The sequence below is a fragment of the Petromyzon marinus genome, chromosome 2 (genome assembly GCF_048934315.1).
Source record: "Petromyzon marinus isolate PM22_M1 ecotype Great Lakes invasive population chromosome 2, UKy_Petmar_22M1.pri1.0, whole genome shotgun sequence".
Lineage (NCBI taxonomy): Eukaryota > Metazoa > Chordata > Hyperoartia > Petromyzontiformes > Petromyzontidae > Petromyzon > Petromyzon marinus.
In genome coordinates, this window is record NC_133668.1 from 163,986 (window position 1) to 187,824 (window position 23,839).

Below are 23,839 nucleotides of genomic sequence, written 5' to 3' on the forward strand. Positions count from 1 at the left end.
TGACCATGGCCGCGTTCAAGTTCAGAGCGGCCTATGGCTGATAAGAGGGAAGGGCGCAGGGGCAGGTGAAGTCATCAAACATTGATTTATTTAATTAACCAAGTATAATGCACACATTCCACTCTGGGGAATTCATTAAACATAAATCACTACACTCATCTCTTCAAACATTTTCCCTCCTAACTTTAGCTGCTGTGGCAAAGTCACGAATTAAGTCCGATGGGCACGCTATCCACGAGAGGTGTTTTGGGTTCGGATCGCGTAAATGTACGCTCACCCGCAACACCTCTATTACGGATGGCATTGGTCACGAAAGCCTGCGGCGTGTTAAACTGTCCACGCTCTCGTCGCTCGGCTCTTACTTGGACGTGGAACGGAGGGCCTAGAGGAGGGCCTCGAACTACGAGGGGCCTCACGAGCCCACGGGCCGCTCCGGCCCCGGTGGCGACGCGTCAACGGAGCGCGCCGGTCGACGGGCGGCGAGCTGTCTGTGGTGTGAGCTGTCTGTGGTGCGAGCTGTCTGTGGTGCGAGCTGTCTGTGGTGTGAGCTGTCTGTGGTGTGAGCTGTCCGTGGTGCGAGCTGTCCGTGGTGCGAGCTGTCTGTGGTGTGAGCTGTCCGTGGTGCGAGCTGTCTGTGGTGTGAGCTGTCCGTGGTGTGAGCTGTCTGTGGTGTGAGCTGTCTGTGGTGTGAGCTGTCCATGGTGTGAGCTGTGGTGCGAGCTGTCTGTGGTGTGAGCTGTCTGTGGTGCGAGCTGTCTGTGGTGTGAGCTGTCTGTGGTGTGAGCTGTCTGTGGTACGAGCTGTGGTGCGAGCTGTCTGTGGTGTGAGCTGTCTGTGGTGCGAGCTGTCTGTGGTGCGAGCTGTCTGTGGTGCGAGCTGTCTGTGGTGTGAGCTGTGGTGTGAGCTGTCTGTGGTGTGAGCTGTCCGTGGTGTGAGCTGTCTGTGGTGTGAGCTGTCTGTGGTGCGAGCTGTCTGTGGTGTGAGCTGTTTGTGGTGCGAGCTGTCTGTGGTGCGAGCTGTCTGTGGTGCGAGCTGTCTGTGGTGCGAGCTGTTTGTGGTGTGAGCTGTTTGTGGTGTGAGCTGTCCGTGGTGCGAGCTGTCTGTGGTGCGAGCTGTCTGTGGTGTGAGCTGTCTGTGGTGTGAGCTGTCTGTGGTGTGAGCTGTCTGTGGTGTGAGCTGTCTGTGGTGCGAGCTGTCTGTGGTGTGAGCTGTCTGTGGTGTGAGCTGTCTGTGGTGCGAGCTGTCTGTGGTGTGAGCTGTGGTGTGAGCTGTCTGTGGTGTGAGCTGTCTGTGGTGTGAGCTGTGGTGTGAGCTGTCTGTGGTGTGAGCTGTGGTGTGAGCTGTCTGTGGTGCGAGCTGTCTGTGGTGTGAGCTGTGGTGTGAGCTGTCTGTGGTGCGAGCTGTCTGTGGTGTGAGCTGTGGTGTGAGCTGTCTGTGGTGCGAGCTGTCTGTGGTGCAAGCTGTCTGTGGTGTGAGCTGTCTGTGGTGTGAACTGTGGTGTGAGCTGTCTGTGGTGTGAGCTGTTTGTGGTGTGAGCTGTCTGTGGTGTGAACTGTGGTGTGAGCTGTCTGTGGTGCGAGCTGTCTGCGGTGTGAGCTGTCTGTGGTGTGAACTGTGGTGTGAGCTGTCTGTGGTGTGAGCTGTCTGTGGTGTGAGCTGTCTGTGGTGTGAGCTGTCTGTGGTGTGAGCTGTCTGTGGTGCGAGCTGTCTGTGGTGTGAGCTCTCTGTGGTGTGAGCTGTCTGTGGTGTGAGCTGTCTGTGGTGTGAGCTGTCTGTGGTGTGAGCTGTGGTGCGAGCTGTCTGTGGTGCGAGCTGTCTGCGGTGTCGCTTGTGCCTCAGGAGACGATGGCGGCGGAAGTGGAGGCTCACAAGCTGCTGGTGCGGCGATGCGTCGACGACATCAAGAAGCTGGACGGCAGCAGCAGGTGAGAGACGCGGCGAGGATTGCGTCGGGTGGAGACCGCGGGGTTCGGAGACGGCCGAGCGTCAAACTTTTTCCCGGCGACGAGTCCCTGGCCTCTCTTAGTATCCTCTCCTAAGCACGAGAACGTGATGACAAACACAAGTGGCCAAGTGGCCAAGCGGGCGTCAGTGGCACACTTCACGTGTCGCTGTGCACGACGCCTCTCGGGTAGCGGAGCGGCGGCGTCGCGCTCGGCGCTGCGCTACGAACCCGGCGACCCGGTGACGATTATCACAACTGGTCATGGGCCTCCCCTAGGTCGGTTCGGCCTTAAAATGAGGATCTGGTGCGGTGTGTAAACCATCACCCTCCAATACCCCCCCCAAAACCCCCACCACCACCACTGCCCCCTCTACCCCCACCATGGTGTGAGAGTTAACAACAGTTACCATTGTGTGAGAGTTAACAGTTATCATGGTGTGAGAGTTAACAGTTACCATGGTGTGAGAGTTAACAACAGTTACCATGGTGTTAGAGTTAACAACAGTTACCATGGTGTTAGAGTTAACAACAGTTACCATGGTGTTAGAGTTAACAGTTACCATGGTGTGAGAGTTAACAGTTATCATGGTGTGAGAGTTAACAACAGTTACCATGGTGTGAGAGTTAACAACAGTTACCATGGTGTGAGAGTTAACAACAGCTACCATGGTGTGAGAGTTAACAGTTACCACGGTGTTAAGAGTTAACAACAGTTGCCATGGTGTGAGAGTTAACAGTTACCACGGTGTTAGAGTTAACAGTTACCATGGTGTGAGAGTTAACAACTGTTACCATGGTGTTAGAGTTAACAACAGTTACCATGGTGTGAGAGTTAACAACAGTTACCATGGTGTGAGAGTTAACAGTTACCATGGTGTTAGAGTTAACAACAGTTACCATGGTGTGAGAGTTAACAGTTACCATGGAGTGAGAGGTAACAGTTACCATGGTGTTAGCGTTAACAACAGTTACCATGGTGTGAGAGTTAACAACAGTTACCATGGTGTGAGAGTTAACAACAGTTAACATGGTGTTAGAGTTAACAACAGTTACCATGGTGTGAGAGTTAACAGTTACCATGGTGTGAGAGTTAACAACAGTTACCATGGTGTGAGAGTTAACAGTTACCATGGTGTTAGAGTTAACAGTTACCATGGTGTTAGCGTTAACAACAGTTACCATGGTGTGAGAGTTAACAACAGTTACCATGGTGTGAGAGTTAACAGTTACCATGGTGTTATAGTTAACAACAGTTATCATGGTGTGAGAGTTAACAGTTACCATGGTATGAGAGTTAACAACAGTTACCATGGTGTGAGAGTTAACAACAGTTACCATGGTGTGAGAGTTAACAACAGTTACCATGGTGTGAGAGTTAACAACACTTACCATGGTGTTAGAGTTAACAAGTTACCATGGTGTTAGAGTTAACAACAATTACCATGGTGTGAGAGTTAACAGTTACCATGGTGTTAGAGTTAACAACAGTTACCATGGTGTGAGAGTTAACAGTTACCATGGTGTGAGAGTTAACAGTTACCATGGTGTTATAGTTAACAACAGTTACCATGGTGTGAGAGTTAACAACAGTTACCATGGTGTGAGAGTTAACAACAGTTACCATGGTGTGAGAGTTAACAACAGTTACCATGGTGTGAGAATTAACAACAGTTGCCATGGTGTTAGAGTTAACAACAGTTACCATGGTGTGAGAGTTAACAGTTACCATGGTGTGAGAGTTAACATCAGTTACCATGGTGTGAGAGATAGCAGTTACCATGGTGTGAGAGTTAACAGTTACCATGGTGTTATAGTTAACAACAGTTACCATGGTGTGAGAGTTAACAGTTACCATGGTGTGAGAGTTAACAACAGTTACCATGGTGTGAGAGTTAACAACAGTTACCATGGTGTGAGAGTTAACAACAGTTACCATGGTGTGAGAGTTAACAGTTACCATGGTGTGAGAGTTAACAACAGTTACCATGGTGTGAGAGTTAACAACAGTTACCATGGTGTGAGAGTTAACAACAGTTACCATGGTGTGAGAGTTAACAACAGTTATCATGGTGTGAGAGTTAACAGTTACCATGGTGTGAGAGTTAACAACAGTTACCATGGTATTAGAGTTAACAGTTACCATGGTATTAGAGTTAACAACAGTTACCATGGTGTGAGAGTTAACAACAGTTACCATGGTGTGAGAGTTAACAACAGTTACCATGGTGTGAGAGTTAACAACAGTTACCATGGTGTTAGAGTTAACAACAGTTACCATAGTGTGAGAGTTAACAACAGTTACCATGGTGTGAGAGTTAACAACAGTTACCATGGTGTGAGAGTTAACAACAGTTACCATGGTGTGAGAGTTAACAACAGTTACCATGGTGTTAGAGTTAACAACAGTTACCATGGTGTGAGAGTTAACAGTTACCATGGTGTGAGAGTTAACAACAGTTACCATGGTGTGAGAGATAGCAGTTACCATGGTGTGAGAGTTAACAGTTACCATGGTGTTATAGTTAACAACAGTTACCATGGTGTGAGAGTTAACAGTTACCATGGTGTGAGAGTTAACAACAGTTACCATGGTGTGAGAGTTAACAACAGTTACCATGGTGTGAGAGTTAACAACAGTTACCATGGTGTGAGAGTTAACAGTTACCATGGTGTGAGAGTTAACAACAGTTACCATGGTATTAGAGTTAACAGTTACCATGGTATTAGAGTTAACAACAGTTACCATGGTGTTAGAGTTAACAGTTACCATGGTGTGAGAGTTAACAGTTACCATGGTGTGAGAGTTAACAACAGTTACCATGGTGTGAGAGTTAACAACAGTTACCATGGTGTGAGAGTTAACAGTTACCATGGTGTGAGAGTTAACAACAGTTACCATGGTGTGAGAGTTAACAACAGTTACCATGGTGTGAGAGTTAACAACAGTTATCATGGTGTGAGAGTTAACAGTTACCATGGTGTGAGAGTTAACAACAGTTACCATGGTGTGAGAGGTAACAACAGCTACCATGGTGTGAGAGTTAACAGTTACCACGGTGTTAAGAGTTAACAACAGTTGCCATGGTGTGAGAGTTAACAGTTACCACGGTGTTAGAGTTAACAGTTACCATGGTGTGAGAGTTAACAACTGTTACCATGGTGTTAGAGTTAACAACAGTTACCATGGTGTGAGAGTTAACAACAGTTACCATGGTGTGAGAGTTAACAGTTACCATGGTGTGAGAGTTAACAGTTACCATGGTGTGAGCGTTAACAACAGTTACCATGGTGTGAGAGTTAACAACAGTTACCATGGTGTGAGAGTTAACAACAGTTACCATGGTGTGAGAGTTAACAGTTACCATGGTGTGAGAGTTAACAACAGTTACCATGGTGTGAGAGTTAACAACAGTTACCATGGTGTGAGAGTTAACAACAGTTACCATGGTGTGAGAGTTAACAACAGTTACCATGGTGTGAGAGTTAACAGTTACCATGGTGTGAGAGTTAACAACAGTTACCATGGTATTAGAGTTAACAGTTACCATGGTATTAGAGTTAACAACAGTTAGCATGGTGTTAGAGTTAACAACAGTTACCATGGTGTGAGAGTTAACAACAGTTACCATGGTGTGAGAGTTAACAGTTACCATGGTGTGAGAGGTAACAGTTACCATGGTGTTAGCGTTAACAACAGTTACCATGGTGTGAGAGTTAACAACAGTTACCATGGTGTGAGAGTTAACAGTTACCATGGTGTGAGAGTTAACAACAGTTACCATGGTGTGAGAGTTAACAACAGTTACCATGGTGTTAGAGTTAACAACAGTTACCATGGTGTGAGAGTTAACAGTTACCATGGTGTGAGAGTTAACAACAGTTACCATGGTGTGAGAGTTAACAGTTACCATGGTGTTAGAGTTAACAACAGTTACCATGGTGTGAGAGTTAACAGTTACCATGGTGTGAGAGTTAACAACAGTTACCATGGTGTGAGAGTTAACAGTTACCATGGTGTTATAGTTAACAACAGTTACCATGGTGTGAGAGTCAACAACAGTTACCATGGTGTGAGAGTTAACAGTTACCATGGTGTGAGAGTTAAAAACAGTTACCATGGTATTAGAGTTAACAGTTACCATGGTATTAGAGTTAACAACAGTTACCATGGTGTTAGAGTTAACAGTTACCATGGTGTGAGAGTTAACAGTTACCATGGTGTGAGAGTTAACAGTTACCATGGTGTGAGAGTTAACAACAGTTACCATGGTGTGAGAGGTAACAACAGTTACCATGGTGTGAGAGTTAACAACAGTTACCATGGTGTGAGAGTTAACAACAGTTACCATGGTGTGAGAGTTAACAACAGTTACCATGGTGTGAGAGTTAACAGTTACCATGGTGTGAGAGTTAACAGTTACCATGGTGTGAGAGTTAACAACAGTTACCATGGTATTAGAGTTAACAGTTACCATGGTATTAGAGTTAACAACAGTTACCATGGTGTTAGAGTTAACAGTTACCATGGTGTGAGAGTTAACAACAGTTACCATGGTGTGAGAGTTAACAACAGTTACCATGGTGTGAGAGTTAACAGTTACCATGGTGTTATAGTTAACAACAGTTACCATGGTGTGAGAGTTAACAACAGTTACCATGGTGTGAGAGTTAACAACAGTTACCATGGTGTGAGAGTTAACAACAGTTACCATGGTGTTAGCGTTAACAACAGTTACCATGGTGTTAGAGTTAACAACAGTTACCATGGTGTGAGAGTTAACAGTTACCATGGTGTGAGAGTTAACAACAGTTACCATGGTGTGAGAGATAGCAGTTACCATGGTGTGAGAGTTAACAGTTACCATGGTGTTATAGTTAACAACAGTTACCATGGTGTGAGAGTTAACAGTTACCATGGTGTGAGCGTTAACAACAGTTACCATGGTGTGAGAGTTAACAACAGTTACCATGGTGTGAGAGTTAACAACAGTTACCATGGTGTGAGAGTTAACAACAGTTACCATGGTATTAGAGTTAACAGTTACCATGGTATTAGAGTTAACAACAGTTACCATGGTGTTAGAGTTAACAACAGTTACCATGGTGTGAGAGTTAACAACAGTTACCATGGTGTGAGAGTTAACAGTTACCATGGTGTGAGAGGTAACAGTTACCATGGTGTTAGCGTTAACAACAGTTACCATGGTGTGAGAGTTAACAACAGTTACCATGGTGTGAGAGTTAACAGTTACCATGGTGTGAGAGTTAACAACAGTTACCATGGTGTGAGAGTTAACAACAGTTACCATGGTGTTAGAGTTAACAACAGTTACCATGGTGTGAGAGTTAACAGTTACCATGGTGTGAGAGTTAACAACAGTTACCATGGTGTGAGAGTTAACAGTTACCATGGTGTTAGAGTTAACAACAGTTACCATGGTGTGAGAGTTAACAGTTACCATGGTGTGAGAGTTAACAACAGTTACCATGGTGTGAGAGTTAACAGTTACCATGGTGTTATAGTTAACAACAGTTACCATGGTGTGAGAGTCAACAACAGTTACCATGGTGTGAGAGTTAACAGTTACCATGGTGTGAGAGTTAACAACAGTTACCATGGTATTAGAGTTAACAGTTACCATGGTATTAGAGTTAACAACAGTTACCATGGTGTTAGAGTTAACAGTTACCATGGTGTGAGAGTTAACAGTTACCATGGTGTGAGAGTTAACAGTTACCATGGTGTGAGAGTTAACAACAGTTACCATGGTGTGAGAGGTAACAACAGTTACCATGGTGTGAGAGTTAACAACAGTTACCATGGTGTGAGAGTTAACAACAGTTACCATGGTGTGAGAGTTAACAACAGTTACCATGGTGTGAGAGTTAACAGTTACCATGGTGTGAGAGTTAACAGTTACCATGGTGTGAGAGTTAACAACAGTTACCATGGTATTAGAGTTAACAGTTACCATGGTATTAGAGTTAACAACAGTTACCATGGTGTTAGAGTTAACAGTTACCATGGTGTGAGAGTTAACAACAGTTACCATGGTGTGAGAGTTAACAACAGTTACCATGGTGTGAGAGTTAACAGTTACCATGGTGTTATAGTTAACAACAGTTACCATGGTGTGAGAGTTAACAACAGTTACCATGGTGTGAGAGTTAACAACAGTTACCATGGTGTGAGAGTTAACAACAGTTACCATGGTGTGAGAGTTAACAACAGTTACCATGGTGTTAGAGTTAACAACAGTTACCATGGTGTGAGAGTTAACAGTTACCATGGTGTGAGAGTTAACAACAGTTACCATGGTGTGAGAGATAGCAGTTACCATGGTGTGAGAGTTAACAGTTACCATGGTGTTATAGTTAACAACAGTTACCATGGTGTGAGAGTTAACAGTTACCATGGTGTGAGAGTTAACAACAGTTACCATGGTGTGAGAGTTAACAACAGTTACCATGGTGTGAGAGTTAACAACAGTTACCATGGTGTGAGAGTTAACAGTTACCATGGTGTGAGAGTTAACAATAGTTACCATGGTGTGAGAGTTAACAACAGTTACCATGGTGTGAGAGTTAACAACAGTTACCATGGTGTGAGAGTTAACAACAGTTACCATGGTGTGAGAGTTGACAGTTACCATGGTGTGAGAGTTAACAACAGTTACCATGGTATTAGAGTTAACAGTTACCATGGTATTAGAGTTAACAACAGTTACCATGGTGTTAGAGTTAACAACAGTTACCATGGTGTGAGAGTTAACAGTTACCATGGTGTGAGAGGTAACAGTTACCATGGTGTTAGCGTTAACAACAGTTACCATGGTGTGAGAGTTAACAACAGTTACCATGGTGTGAGAGTTAACAGTTACCATGGTGTTATAGTTAACAACAGTTACCATGGTGTGAGAGTTAACAGTTACCATGGTGTTATAGTTAACAACAGTTACCATGGTGTGAGAGTTAACAACAGTTACCATGGTGTGAGAGTTAACAGTTACCATGGTGTGAGAGTTAACAACAGTTACCATGGTGTGAGAGTTAACAACAGTTACCATGGTGTGAGAGTTAACAACAGTTACCATGGTGTGAGAGTTAACAACAGTTACCATGGTGTGAGAGTTAACAACAGTTACCATGGTGTGAGAGTTAACAACAGTTACCATGGTGTGAGAGTTAACAACAGTTACCATGGTGTTAGAGTTAACAACAGTTACCATGGTGTGAGAGTTAACAACAGTTACCATGGTGTGAGAGTTAACAACAGTTACCATGGTGTGAGAGTTAACAACAGTTACCATGGTGTGAGAGTTAACAACAGTTACCATGGTGTTAGAGTTAACAACAGTTACCATGGTGTGAGAGTTAACAGTTACCATGGTGTAAGAGTTAACAACAGTTACCATGGTATTAGAGTTAACAGTTACCATGGTATTAGAGTTAACAACAGTTACCATGGTGTTAGAGTTAACAGTTACCATGGTGTGAGAGTTAACAGTTACCATGGTGTGAGAGTTAACAGTTACCATGGTGTGAGAGTTAACAACAGTTACCATGGTGTGAGAGTTAACAACAGTTACCATGGTGTGAGAGTTAACAGTTACCATGGTGTGAGAGTTAACAACAGTTACCATGGTGTGAGAGTTAACAACAGTTACCATGGTGTGAGAGTTAACAACAGTTATCATGGTGTGAGAGTTAACAGTTACCATGGTGTGAGAGTTAACAACAGTTACCATGGTGTGAGAGGTAACAACAGCTACCATGGTGTGAGAGTTAACAGTTACCACGGTGTTAAGAGTTAACAACAGTTGCCATGGTGTGAGAGTTAACAGTTACCACGGTGTTAGAGTTAGCAGTTACCATGGTGTGAGAGTTAACAACTGTTACCATGGTGTTAGAGTTAACAACAGTTACCATGGTGTGAGAGTTAACAACAGTTACCATGGTGTGAGAGTTAACAGTTACCATGGTGTTAGAGTTAACAACAGTTACCATGCTGTGAGAGTTAACAGTTACCATGGTGTGAGAGGTAACAGTTACCATGGTGTTAGCGTTAACAACAGTTACCATGGTGTGAGAGTTAACAACAGTTACCATGGTGTGAGAGTTAACAGTTACCATGGTGTTATAGTTAACAACAGTTACCATGGTGTGAGAGTTAACAGTTACCATGGTGTGAGAGTTAACAACAGTTACCATGGTGTGAGAGTTAACAACAGTTACCATGGTGTGAGAGTTAACAACAGTTACCCAGGTGTGAGAGTTAACAACAGTTACCATGGTGTGAGAGTTAACAGTTACCATGGTGTGAGAGTTAACAACAGTTACCATGGTGTGAGAGTTAACAACAGTTACCATGGTGTGAGAGTTAACAGTTACCATGGTGTGAGAGTTAACAACAGTTACCATGGTATTAGAGTTAACAACAGTTACCATGGTGTTAGAGTTAACAACAGTTACCATGGTGTGAGAGTTAACAGTTACCATGGTGTGAGAGGTAACAGTTACCATGGTGTTAGCGTTAACAACAGTTACCATGGTGTGAGAGTTAACAACAGTTACCATGGTGTGAGAGTTAACAGTTACCATGGTGTGAGAGTTAACAACAGTTACCATGGTGTGAGAGTTAACAACAGTTACCATGGTGTTAGAGTTAACAACAGTTACCATGGTTAACAACAGTTACCATGGTGTGAGAGTTAACAACAGTTACCATGGTGTGAGAGTTAACAGTTACCATGGTGTGAGAGTTAACGACAGTTACCATGGTATTCGAGTTAACAGTTACCATGGTATTAGAGTTAACAACAGTTACCATGGTGTTAGAGTTAACAACAGTTACCATGGTGTGAGAGTTAACAGTTACCATGGTGTGAGAGTTAACAACAGTTACCATGGTGTGAGAGTTAACAACAGTTACCATGGTGTTAGAGTTAACAACAGTTACCATGGTGTGAGAGTTAACAACAGTTACCATGGTGTGAGAGTTAACAACAGTTACCATGGTGTGAGAGTTAACAACAGTTACCATGGTGTGAGAGTTAACAACAGTTACCATGGTGTTAGAGTTAACAACAGTTACCATGGTGTGAGAGTTAACAACAGTTACCATGGTGTGAGAGTTAACAGTTACCATGGTGTGAGAGTTAACAACAGTTACCATGGTGTGAGAGTTAACAACAGTTACCATGGTGTGAGAGTTAACAACAGTTACCCAGGTGTGATAGTTAACAACAGTTACCATGGTGTGAGAGTTAACAGTTACCATGGTGTGAGAGTTAACAACAGTTACCATGGTGTGAGAGTTAACAACAGTTACCATGGTGTGAGAGTTAACAGTTACCATGGTGTGAGAGTTAACAACAGTTACCATGGTATTAGAGTTAACAACAGTTACCATGGTGTTAGAGTTAACAACAGTTACCATGGTGTGAGAGTTAACAGTTACCATGGTGTGAGAGGTAACAGTTACCATGGTGTTAGCGTTAACAACAGTTACCATGGTGTGAGAGTTAACAACAGTTACCATGGTGTGAGAGTTAACAGTTACCATGGTGTGAGAGTTAACAACAGTTACCATGGTGTGAGAGTTAACAACAGTTACCATGGTGTTAGAGTTAACAACAGTTACCATGGTTAACAACAGTTACCATGGTGTGAGAGTTAACAACAGTTACCATGGTGTGAGAGTTAACAGTTACCATGGTGTGAGAGTTAACGACAGTTACCATGGTATTCGAGTTAACAGTTACCATGGTATTAGAGTTAACAACAGTTACCATGGTGTTAGAGTTAACAACAGTTACCATGGTGTGAGAGTTAACAGTTACCATGGTGTGAGAGTTAACAACAGTTACCATGGTGTGAGAGTTAACAACAGTTACCATGGTGTTAGAGTTAACAACAGTTACCATGGTGTGAGAGTTAACAACAGTTACCATGGTGTGAGAGTTAACAACAGTTACCATGGTGTGAGAGTTAACAACAGTTACCATGGTGTGAGAGTTAACAACAGTTACCATGGTGTTAGAGTTAACAACAGTTACCATGGTGTGAGAGTTAACAACAGTTACCATGGTGTGAGAGTTAACAGTTACCATGGTGTTATAGTTAACAACAGTTACCATGGTGTTATAGTTAACAACAGTTACCATGGTGTGAGAGTTAACAGTTACCATGGTGTGAGAGTTAACAACAGTTACCATGGTGTGAGAGTTAACAACAGTTACCATGGTGTGAGAGTTAACAACAGTTACCATGGTGTGAGAGTTAACAGTTACCATGGTGTGAGAGTTAACAACAGTTACCATGGTATTAGAGTTAACAGTTACCATGGTATTAGAGTTAACAACAGTTCCCATGGTGTTAGAGTTAACAGTTACCATGGTGTGAGAGTTAACAGTTACCATGGTGTGAGAGTTAACAACAGTTACCATGGTGTGAGAGTTAACAACAGTTACCATGGTGTGAGAGTTAACAACAGTTACCATGGTGTGAGAGTTAACAGTTACCATGGTGTGAGAGTTAACAACAGTTACCATGGTGTGAGAGTTAACAACAGTTACCATGGTGTGAGAGTTAACAACAGTTACCATGGTGTGAGAGTTAACAACAGTTACCATGGTGTGAGAGTTAACAGTTACCATGGTGTGAGGGTTAACAACAGTTACCATGGTGTGAGAGTTAACAACAGTTACCATGGTGTGAGAGTTAACAACAGTTACCATGGTGTGAGAGTTAACAACAGTTACCATGGTGTGAGAGTTAACAGTTACCATGGTGTGAGAGTTAACAACAGTTACCATGGTGTGAGAGATAGCAGTTACCATGGTGTGAGCGTTAACAACAGTTACCATGGTGTGAGAGTTAACAACAGTTACCATGGTGTGAGAGTTAACAACAGTTACCATGGTGTGAGAGTTAACAGTTACCATGGTGTGAGAGTTAACAACAGTTACCATGGTGTGAGAGTTAACAGTTACCATGGTGTGAGAGTTAACAACAGTTACCATTGTATTAGAGTTAACAGTTACCATGGTATTAGAGTTAACAACAGTTACCATGGTGTTAGAGTTAACAGTTACCATGGTGTGAGAGTTAACAGTTACCATGGTGTGAGAGTTAACTACAGTTACCATGGTGTGAGAGTTAACAACAGTTACCATGGTGTGAGAGTTAACAACAGTTACCATGGTGTAAGAGTTAACAGTTACCATGGTGTGAGAGTTAACAACAGTTACCATGGTGTGAGAGTTAACAACAGTTACCATGGTGTGAGAGTTAACAACAGTTACCATGGTGTGAGAGTTAACAACAGTTACCATGGTGTGAGAGTTAACAGTTACCATGGTGTGAGAGTTAACAACAGTTACCATGGTGTGAGAGTTAACAGTTACCATGGTGTGAGAGTTAACAACAGTTACCATGGTGTGAGAGATAGCAGTTACCATGGTGTGAGAGTTAACAGTTACCATGGTGTTATAGTTAACAACAGTTACCATGGTGTGAGAGTTAACAGTTACCATGGTGTGAGAGTTAACAACAGTTACCATGGTGTGAGAGTTAACAGTTACCATGGTGTGAGAGTTAACAACAGTTACCATGGTATTAGAGTTAACAGTTACCATGGTGTTAGAGTTAACAACAGTTACCATGGTGTGAGAGTTAACAACAGTTACCATGGTGTGAGAGTTGACAAGAGTTGCCATGGTGTGAGAGTTAACAACAGTTACCATGGTGTGAGAGTTAACAGTTACCATGGTGTGAGAGTTAACAACAGTTACCATGGTATTAGAGTTAACAGTTACCATGGTATTAGAGTTAACAACAGTTACCATGGTGTTAGAGTTAACAGTTACCATGGTGTTAGAGTTAACAACAGTTACCATGGTGTGAGAGTTAACAGTTACCATGGTGTGAGAGTTAACAACAGTTACCATGGTATTAGAGTTAACAGTTACCATGGTATTAGAGTTAACAACAGTTACCATGGTGTTAGAGGTAACAGTTACCATGGTGTTAGAGTTAACAACAGTTACCATGGTGTGAGAGTTAACAACAGTTACCATGGTGTGAGCGTTAACAGTTACCATGGTGTTAGAGTTAACAGTTACCATGGTGTGAGAGTTAACAACAGTTACCATGGTGTGAGAGTTAACAGTTACCATGCGGGTGTCTCTGTGCAGGTACCAGGTGGCCACCTTCATCCCTCCCATGCAGAAGCTCCGTGATCTGTATGATAAGGTCAGGAGGCTGCCCAAGAGCCTCTGTGAGGATGTGGTGGACGTGATGGCACAGCAGGGAGCAGCTGGTCAGTGATACAGCTCACTCACAGCTCACTCTCACACAACACTCACAGCTCACTCACAGCTCACTCACACACAGCTCACTCTCACACAGCTCACTCACACACAGCTCACACAAACAGCACACAGCTCACACAAACAGCACACACAGCTCACACAAACAGCACACAGCTCACACAAACAGCACACACAACACACACAGCTCACACAAACAGCACACACAGCTCACACACGCAACACACACAGCTCACACAGCTCACACAAACAGCACACACAGCTCACACAAACAGCTCACACACAGCACACACTACACACACAGCTCACACAGCACACACAACACAAACAGCTCACACAGCTCACACAAACAGCACACACAGACAGCACACACAGCTCACACAGCACACACAGCACACACAGCTCACACACAGTTCACACAGCACACACAGCTCACACACACAGCACACACAGCTCACACACACAGCACACACACACAGCTCACACACAGCTCACACACACAGCACACACACACAGCACACACAAACAGCACACATAGCTCACACAGCTCACACAAACAGCACACACAGCACATACAAACAGCACACACAACACACACAGCACACACAGCTCACACACAGTTCACACAGCACACACAACTCACACACACAGCACACACAAACAGCACACACAGCTCACTACTCACACAAACAGCACACACAGCACACACAAACAGCACACACAGCACACACAAACAGCACACACAGCTCACACAAACAGCACATACAGCTCGCACAAACAGCACCCACAACTAGCACACACAGCTCAGACAAACAGCACACAAACAGCACACACAGCTCACACAGCTCACACGAACAGCACACACAAACAACACACACAGCTCACACAGCTCACACAAACAGCACACACAACTCGCACACACAGCACACACAGCTCACACAGCTCACACAAACAGCACAAACAGCACACACAAACAGCACACACAACACACACAGCACACACAGTTCACACACAGTTCACACAGCACACACAACTCACACACACAGCACACACAAACAGCACACACAGCTCACACTCACAGCTCACACACACAGCACACACAAACAGCACACACAGCTCACACGGCACACACAAACAGCACACACAGCTCGCACAAACAGCACACACATATCTCGCACACACAGCACACACAGCTCACACAAACAGCTCACACAAACAGCACACACAGCTCACACAAACAGCACACACAAACAGCACACACAGCTCACACAGCTCACACAAACAGCACACACAAACAGCACACACAGCTCACACACACAGCACACACAAACAGCAGACAGCTCACACAGCTCACACAAACAGCACACACAGCACACACAGCACACACAACACACACAGCACACACAACTCACACACACAGCACACACAAACAGCACACACAGCTCACACACACAGCCCACACAAACAACACACACAGCTCACACAAACAGCACACACAGCACACACAACACACACAGCACACACAGCACACACAGCTCACACACAGTTCGCACAGCACACACAACTCACACACACACAAACAGCACACACAGCTCGCACAAACAGCACACACAACTCGCACACACAGCACACACAACTCGCACACACAGCACACACAGTTCACACAAACAGCACACAAACAGCACACACAGCTCACACAGCTCACACACACAGCACACACAAACAGCACACACAGCTCGCACACACAGCACACACAACTCGCACACACAGCACACACAGTTCACACAAACAGCACACAAACAGCACACACAGCTCACACAGCTCACACAAACAGCACACACAAACAGCACACACAGCTCACACAGCTCACACAAACAGCACACACAGCTCGCACAAACAGCACACACAGCTCACACAGCTCACACAAACAGCACACACAGCACACACAAACAGCACACACAACACACACAGCACACACAGCTCACACACTGTTCACACAGCACACACAACTCACACACACAGCACACACAGCTCACACACACAGCTCACACACACAGCACACACAAACAGCACACACAGCTCACACAGCTTACACAAATAGCACACACAGCACACACAAACAGCACACACAGCTCACACACACAACACACACAGCTCACACAGCTCACACAAACAGCACACACATCTCGCAGAACACAAACAGCTCACACAGCTCACACAAACAGCACACACAGCACATACAAACAGCACACACAACACACACAGCACACACAGCTCACACACAGTTCACACAGCACACACAACTCACACACACAGCACACACAAACAGCACACACAGCTCACTACTCACACAAACAGCACACACAGCACACACAAACAGCACACACAGCACACACAAACAGCACACACAGCTCACACAAACAGCACATACAGCTCGCACAAACAGCACCCACAACTAGCACACACAGCTCAGACAAACAGCACACAAACAGCACACACAGCTCACACAGCTCACACGAACAGCACACACAAACAACACACACAGCTCACACAGCTCACACAAACAGCACACACAACTCGCACACACAGCACACACAGCTCACACAGCTCACACAAACAGCACAAACAGCACACACAAACAGCACACACAACACACACAGCACACACAGTTCACACACAGTTCACACAGCACACACAACTCACACACACAGCACACACAAACAGCACACACAGCTCACACTCACAGCTCACACACACAGCACACACAAACAGCACACACAGCTCACACGGCACACACAAACAGCACACACAGCTCGCACAAACAGCACACACATATCTCGCACACACAGCACACACAGCTCACACAAACAGCTCACACAAACAGCACACACAGCTCACACAAACAGCACACACAAACAGCACACACAGCTCACACAGCTCACACAAACAGCACACACAAACAGCACACACAGCTCACACACACAGCACACACAAACAGCAGACAGCTCACACAGCTCACACAAACAGCACACACAGCACACACAGCACACACAACACACACAGCACACACAACTCACACACACAGCACACACAAACAGCACACACAGCTCACACACACAGCCCACACAAACAACACACACAGCTCACACAAACAGCACACACAGCACACACAACACACACAGCACACACAGCACACACAGCTCACACACAGTTCGCACAGCACACACAACTCACACACACACAAACAGCACACACAGCTCGCACAAACAGCACACACAACTCGCACACACAGCACACACAACTCGCACACACAGCACACACAGTTCACACAAACAGCACACAAACAGCACACACAGCTCACACAGCTCACACACACAGCACACACAAACAGCACACACAGCTCGCACACACAGCACACACAACTCGCACACACAGCACACACAGTTCACACAAACAGCACACAAACAGCACACACAGCTCACACAGCTCACACAAACAGCACACACAAACAGCACACACAGCTCACACAGCTCACACAAACAGCACACACAGCTCGCACAAACAGCACACACAGCTCACACAGCTCACACAAACAGCACACACAGCACACACAAACAGCACACACAACACACACAGCACACACAGCTCACACACTGTTCACACAGCACACACAACTCACACACACAGCACACACAGCTCACACACACAGCTCACACACACAGCACACACAAACAGCACACACAGCTCACACAGCTTACACAAATAACACACACAGCACACACAAACAGCACACACAGCTCACACACACAACACACACAGCTCACACAGCTCACACAAACAGCACACACATCTCGCAGAACACAAACAGCACACATAGCTCACACAAACAGCTCACACAGCAGACACAACACAAACAGCTCACACAGCTTACACAAACAGCACATACAGCGCACACACACAGCACACACAGCACACACAGAGTTCACACACAGTTCACACAGCACACACAGCTCACACAAACAGCACACACAGCTCACACAAACAGCACACACAGCTCACACAAACAGCACACACAGCTCACACAGCACACACAGCTCACACAAACAGCACACACAGCACACACAGCTCGCACAAACAGCACACACAGCTCACACAAACAGCACACACAGCTCGCACAAACAGCACACACAGCTCACACAAACAGCACACACAAACAGCACACACAGCTCACGCAAACAGCACACACAGCTCACACACACAGCACACACAGACAGCACACACAGCACACACAGACAGCACACACAGCTCACACAGCACACACAGCTCACACACAGTTCACACAGCACACACAAACAGCACACACAGCTCACACACACAGCACACACAAACAGCACACATAGCTCACACAGCTCACACAAACAGCACACACAGCACACACAACACAGCACACACAAACAGCACACACAGCTCACACACACAGCTCACACACACAGCACACACAAACAGCACACACAGCTCGCACAGACAGCACACACAACTCGCACACACAGCACACACAACTCGCACACACAGCACACACAGCTCACACAAACAGCACACAAACAGCACACACAGCTCACACAGCTCACACATACAGCACACACAAACAGCACACACAGCTCACACAGCTCACATAACCAGCACACACAGCTCGCACAAACAGCACACACAACTCGCACACACAGCACACACAAACAGCACACACAACACACACAGCACACACAGCTCACACACAGTTCACACAGCACACACAATTCACACACACAGCACACACACCTCACACACACAGCACACACAAACAGCACACACAGCTCACACAGCTCACACAAACAGCACACACAGCACACACAAACAGCACACACAGCACACACAAACAGCACACACAGCTCACACAAACAGCACACACAGCTTCGACAAACAGCACACAGCTCACACAAACAGCACACACAGCTCACACAGCTCACACAAACAGCACACACAAACAGCACACACAGCTCACACAGCTCACACAAACAGCACACACAAACAGCACACACAGCTCACACAAACAGCACACACAGCTCACACAGCACACACAGCTCACACAAACAGCACACACAGCTCACACAGCTCACACAAACAGCACACACAGCTCACACACACAGCACACACTGCTCACACAAACAGCACACATAGCTCACACAGCTCACACAAACAGCACACACAGCACATACAAACAGCACACACAGCTCACACAGCACACACAGCACACACAGCTCACACACAGTTCACACAGCACACACAGCTCACACACACAGCACACACAGCTCACACACACAGCACACACACACAGCTCACACACACAGCTCACACACACAGCACACACACACACAGCACACACAAACAGCACACATAGCTCACACAGCTCACACAAACAGCACACACAGCACACACAAACAGCACACACAACACACACAGCACACACAGCACACACAGCTCACACACAGTTCACACAGCACACACAACTCACACACACAGCACACACAAACAGCACACACAGCTCACACACACAGCACACACAAACAGCGCACACAGCTCACACAGCTCACACAAACAGCACACACAGCACACACAAACAGCACAAACAGCACCCACAACTAGCACACACAGCTCAGACAAACAGCACACAAACAGCACACACAGCTCACACAGCTCACACGAACAGCACACACAAACAACACACACAGCTCACACAGCTCACACAAACAGCACACACAACTCGCACACACAGCACACACAGCTCACACAGCTCACACAAACAGCACAAACAGCACACACAAACAGCACACACAACACACACAGCACACACAGTTCACACACAGTTCACACAGCACACACAACTCACACACACAGCACACACAAACAGCACACACAGCTCACACTCACAGCTCACACACACAGCACACACAAACAGCACACACAGCTCACACGGCACACACAAACAGCACACACAGCTCGCACAAACAGCACACACAAACAGCCCACACAGCTCACACACACAGCACACACAAACAGCAGACAGCTCACACAGCTCACACAAACAGCACACACAGCACACACAGCACACACAACACACACAGCACACACAACTCACACACACAGCACACACAAACAGCACACACAGCTCACACACACAGCTCACACACACAGCCCACACAAACAACACACACAGCTCACACAAACAGCACACACAGCACACACAACACACACAGCACACACAGCTCACACACAGTTCGCACAGCACACACAACTCACACACACACAAACAGCACACACAGCTCGCACAAACAGCACACACAACTCGCACACACAGCACACACAACTCGCACACACAGCACACACAGTTCACACAAACAGCACACAAACAGCACACACAGCTCACACAGCTCACACACACAGCACACACAAACAGCACACACAGCTCGCACACACAGCACACACAACTCGCACACACAGCACACACAGTTCACACAAACAGCACACAAACAGCACACACAGCTCACACAGCTCACACAAACAGCACACACAAACAGCACACACAGCTCACACAGCTCACACAAACAGCACACACAGCTCGCACAAACAGCACACACAGCTCACACAGCTCACACAAACAGCACACACAGCACACACAAACAGCACACACAACACACACAGCACACACAGCTCACACACTGTTCACACAGCACACACAACTCACACACACAGCACACACAGCTCACACACACAGCTCACACACACAGCACACACAAACAGCACACACAGCTCACACAGCTTACACAAATAGCACACACAGCACACACAAACAGCACACACAGCTCACACACACAACACACACAGCTCACACAGCTCACACAAACAGCACACACATCTCGCAGAACACAAACAGCACACATAGCTCACACAAACAGCTCACACAGCAGACACAACACAAACAGCTCACACAGCTTACACAAACAGCACATACAGCGCACACAAACAGCACACACAGCACACACAGCACACACAGAGTTCACACACAGTTCACACAGCACACACAGCTCACACAAACAGCACACACAGCTCACACAAACAGCACACACAGCTCACACAAACAGCACACACAGCTCACACAGCACACACAGCTCACACAAACAGCACACACAGCACACACAGCTCGCACAAACAGCACACACAGCTCACACAAACAGCACACACAGCTCGCACAAACAGCACACACAGCTCACACAAACAGCACACACAAACAGCACACACAGCTCACGCAAACAGCACACACAGCTCACACACACAGCACACACAGACAGCACACACAGCACACACAGACAGCACACACAGCTCACACAGCACACACAGCTCACACACAGTTCACACAGCACACACAAACAGCACACACAGCTCACACACACAGCACACACAAACAGCACACATAGCTCACACAGCTCACACAAACAGCACACACAGCACACACAACACAGCACACACAAATAGCACACACAGCTCACACACACAGCTCACACACACAGCACACACAAACAGCACACACAGCTCGCACAGACAGCACACACAACTCGCACACACAGCACACACAACTCGCACACACAGCACACACAGCTCACACAAACAGCACACAAACAGCACACACAGCTCACACAGCTCACACATACAGCACACACAAACAGCACACACAGCTCACACAGCTCACACAGCTCACATAACCAGCACACACAGCTCGCACAAACAGCACACACAACTCGCATACACAGCACACACAAACAGCACACACAACACACACAGCACACACAGCTCACACACAGTTCACACAGCACACACAATTCACACACACAGCACACACACCTCACACACACAGCACACACAAACAGCACACACAGCTCACACAGCTCACACAAACAGCACACACAGCACACACAAACAGCACACACAGCACACACAAACAGCACACACAGCTCACACAAACAGCACACACAGCTTCGACAAACAGCACACAGCTCACACAAACAGCACACACAGCTCACACAGCTCACACAAACAGCACACACAAACAGCACACACAGCTCACACAGCTCACACAAACAGCACACACAAACAGCACACACAGCTCACACAAACAGCACACACAGCTCACACAGCACACACAGCTCACACAAACAGCACACACAGCTCACACAGCTCACACAAACAGCACACACAGCTCACACACACAGCACACACTGCTCACACAAACAGCACACATAGCTCACACAGCTCACACAAACAGCACACACAGCACATACAAACAGCACACACAGCTCACACAGCACACACAGCACACACAGCTCACACACAGTTCACACAGCACACACAGCTCACACACACAGCACACACAGCTCACACACACAGCACACACACACAGCTCACACACACAGCTCACACACACAGCACACACACACACAGCACACACAAACAGCACACATAGCTCACACAGCTCACACAAACAGCACACACAGCACACACAAACAGCACACACAACACACACAGCACACACAGCACACACAGCTCACACACAGTTCACACAGCACACACAACTCACACACACAGCACACACAAACAGCACACACAGCTCACACACACAGCACACACAAACAGCGCACACAGCTCACACAGCTCACACAAACAGCACACACAGCACACACAAACAGCACAAACAGCACCCACAACTAGCACACACAGCTCAGACAAACAGCACACAAACAGCACACACAGCTCACACAGCTCACACGAACAGCACACACAAACAACACACACAGCTCACACAGCTCACACAAACAGCACACACAACTCGCACACACAGCACACACAGCTCACACAGCTCACACAAACAGCACAAACAGCACACACAAACAGCACACACAGCACACACAGTTCACACACAGTTCACACAGCACACACAACTCACACACACAGCACACACAAACAGCACACACAGCTCACACTCACAGCTCACACACACAGCACACACAAACAGCACACACAGCTCACACGGCACACACAAACAGTACACACAGCTCGCACAAACAGCACACACATATCTCGCACACACAGCACACACAGCTCACACAAACAGCTCACACAAACAGCACACACAGCTCACACAAACAGCACACACAAACAGCACACACAGCTCACACAGCTCACACAAACAGCACACACAAACAGCCCACACAGCTCACACACACAGCACACACAAACAGCAGACAGCTCACACAGCTCACACAAACAGCACACACAGCACACACAGCACACACAACACACACAGCACACACAACTCACACACACAGCACACACAAACAGCACACACAGCTCACACACACAGCTCACACACACAGCCCACACAAACAACACACACAGCTCACACAAACAGCACACACAGCACACACAACACACACAGCACACACAGCTCACACACAGTTCGCACAGCACACACAAC

At 46.3% G+C, this 23,839-nt stretch overlaps 1 protein-coding gene across 1 annotated transcript in view; it reads left to right on the top strand.

The window, feature by feature from the left end:
* The window catches only part of LOC116950727 (uncharacterized), an 85,633-nt gene that overhangs the window by 11,847 nt on the left and 49,947 nt on the right, over window positions 1-23,839 (top strand). Inside the window, exons 4-5 of the mRNA XM_076068680.1 lie at window positions 1,840-1,925; window positions 14,143-14,267. Of these exons, the coding sequence (XP_075924795.1) occupies window positions 1,846-1,925; window positions 14,143-14,267 (205 nt within the window). The 5' untranslated portion in view covers window positions 1,840-1,845. The remainder of the gene's footprint in view (window positions 1-1,839; window positions 1,926-14,142; window positions 14,268-23,839) is intronic.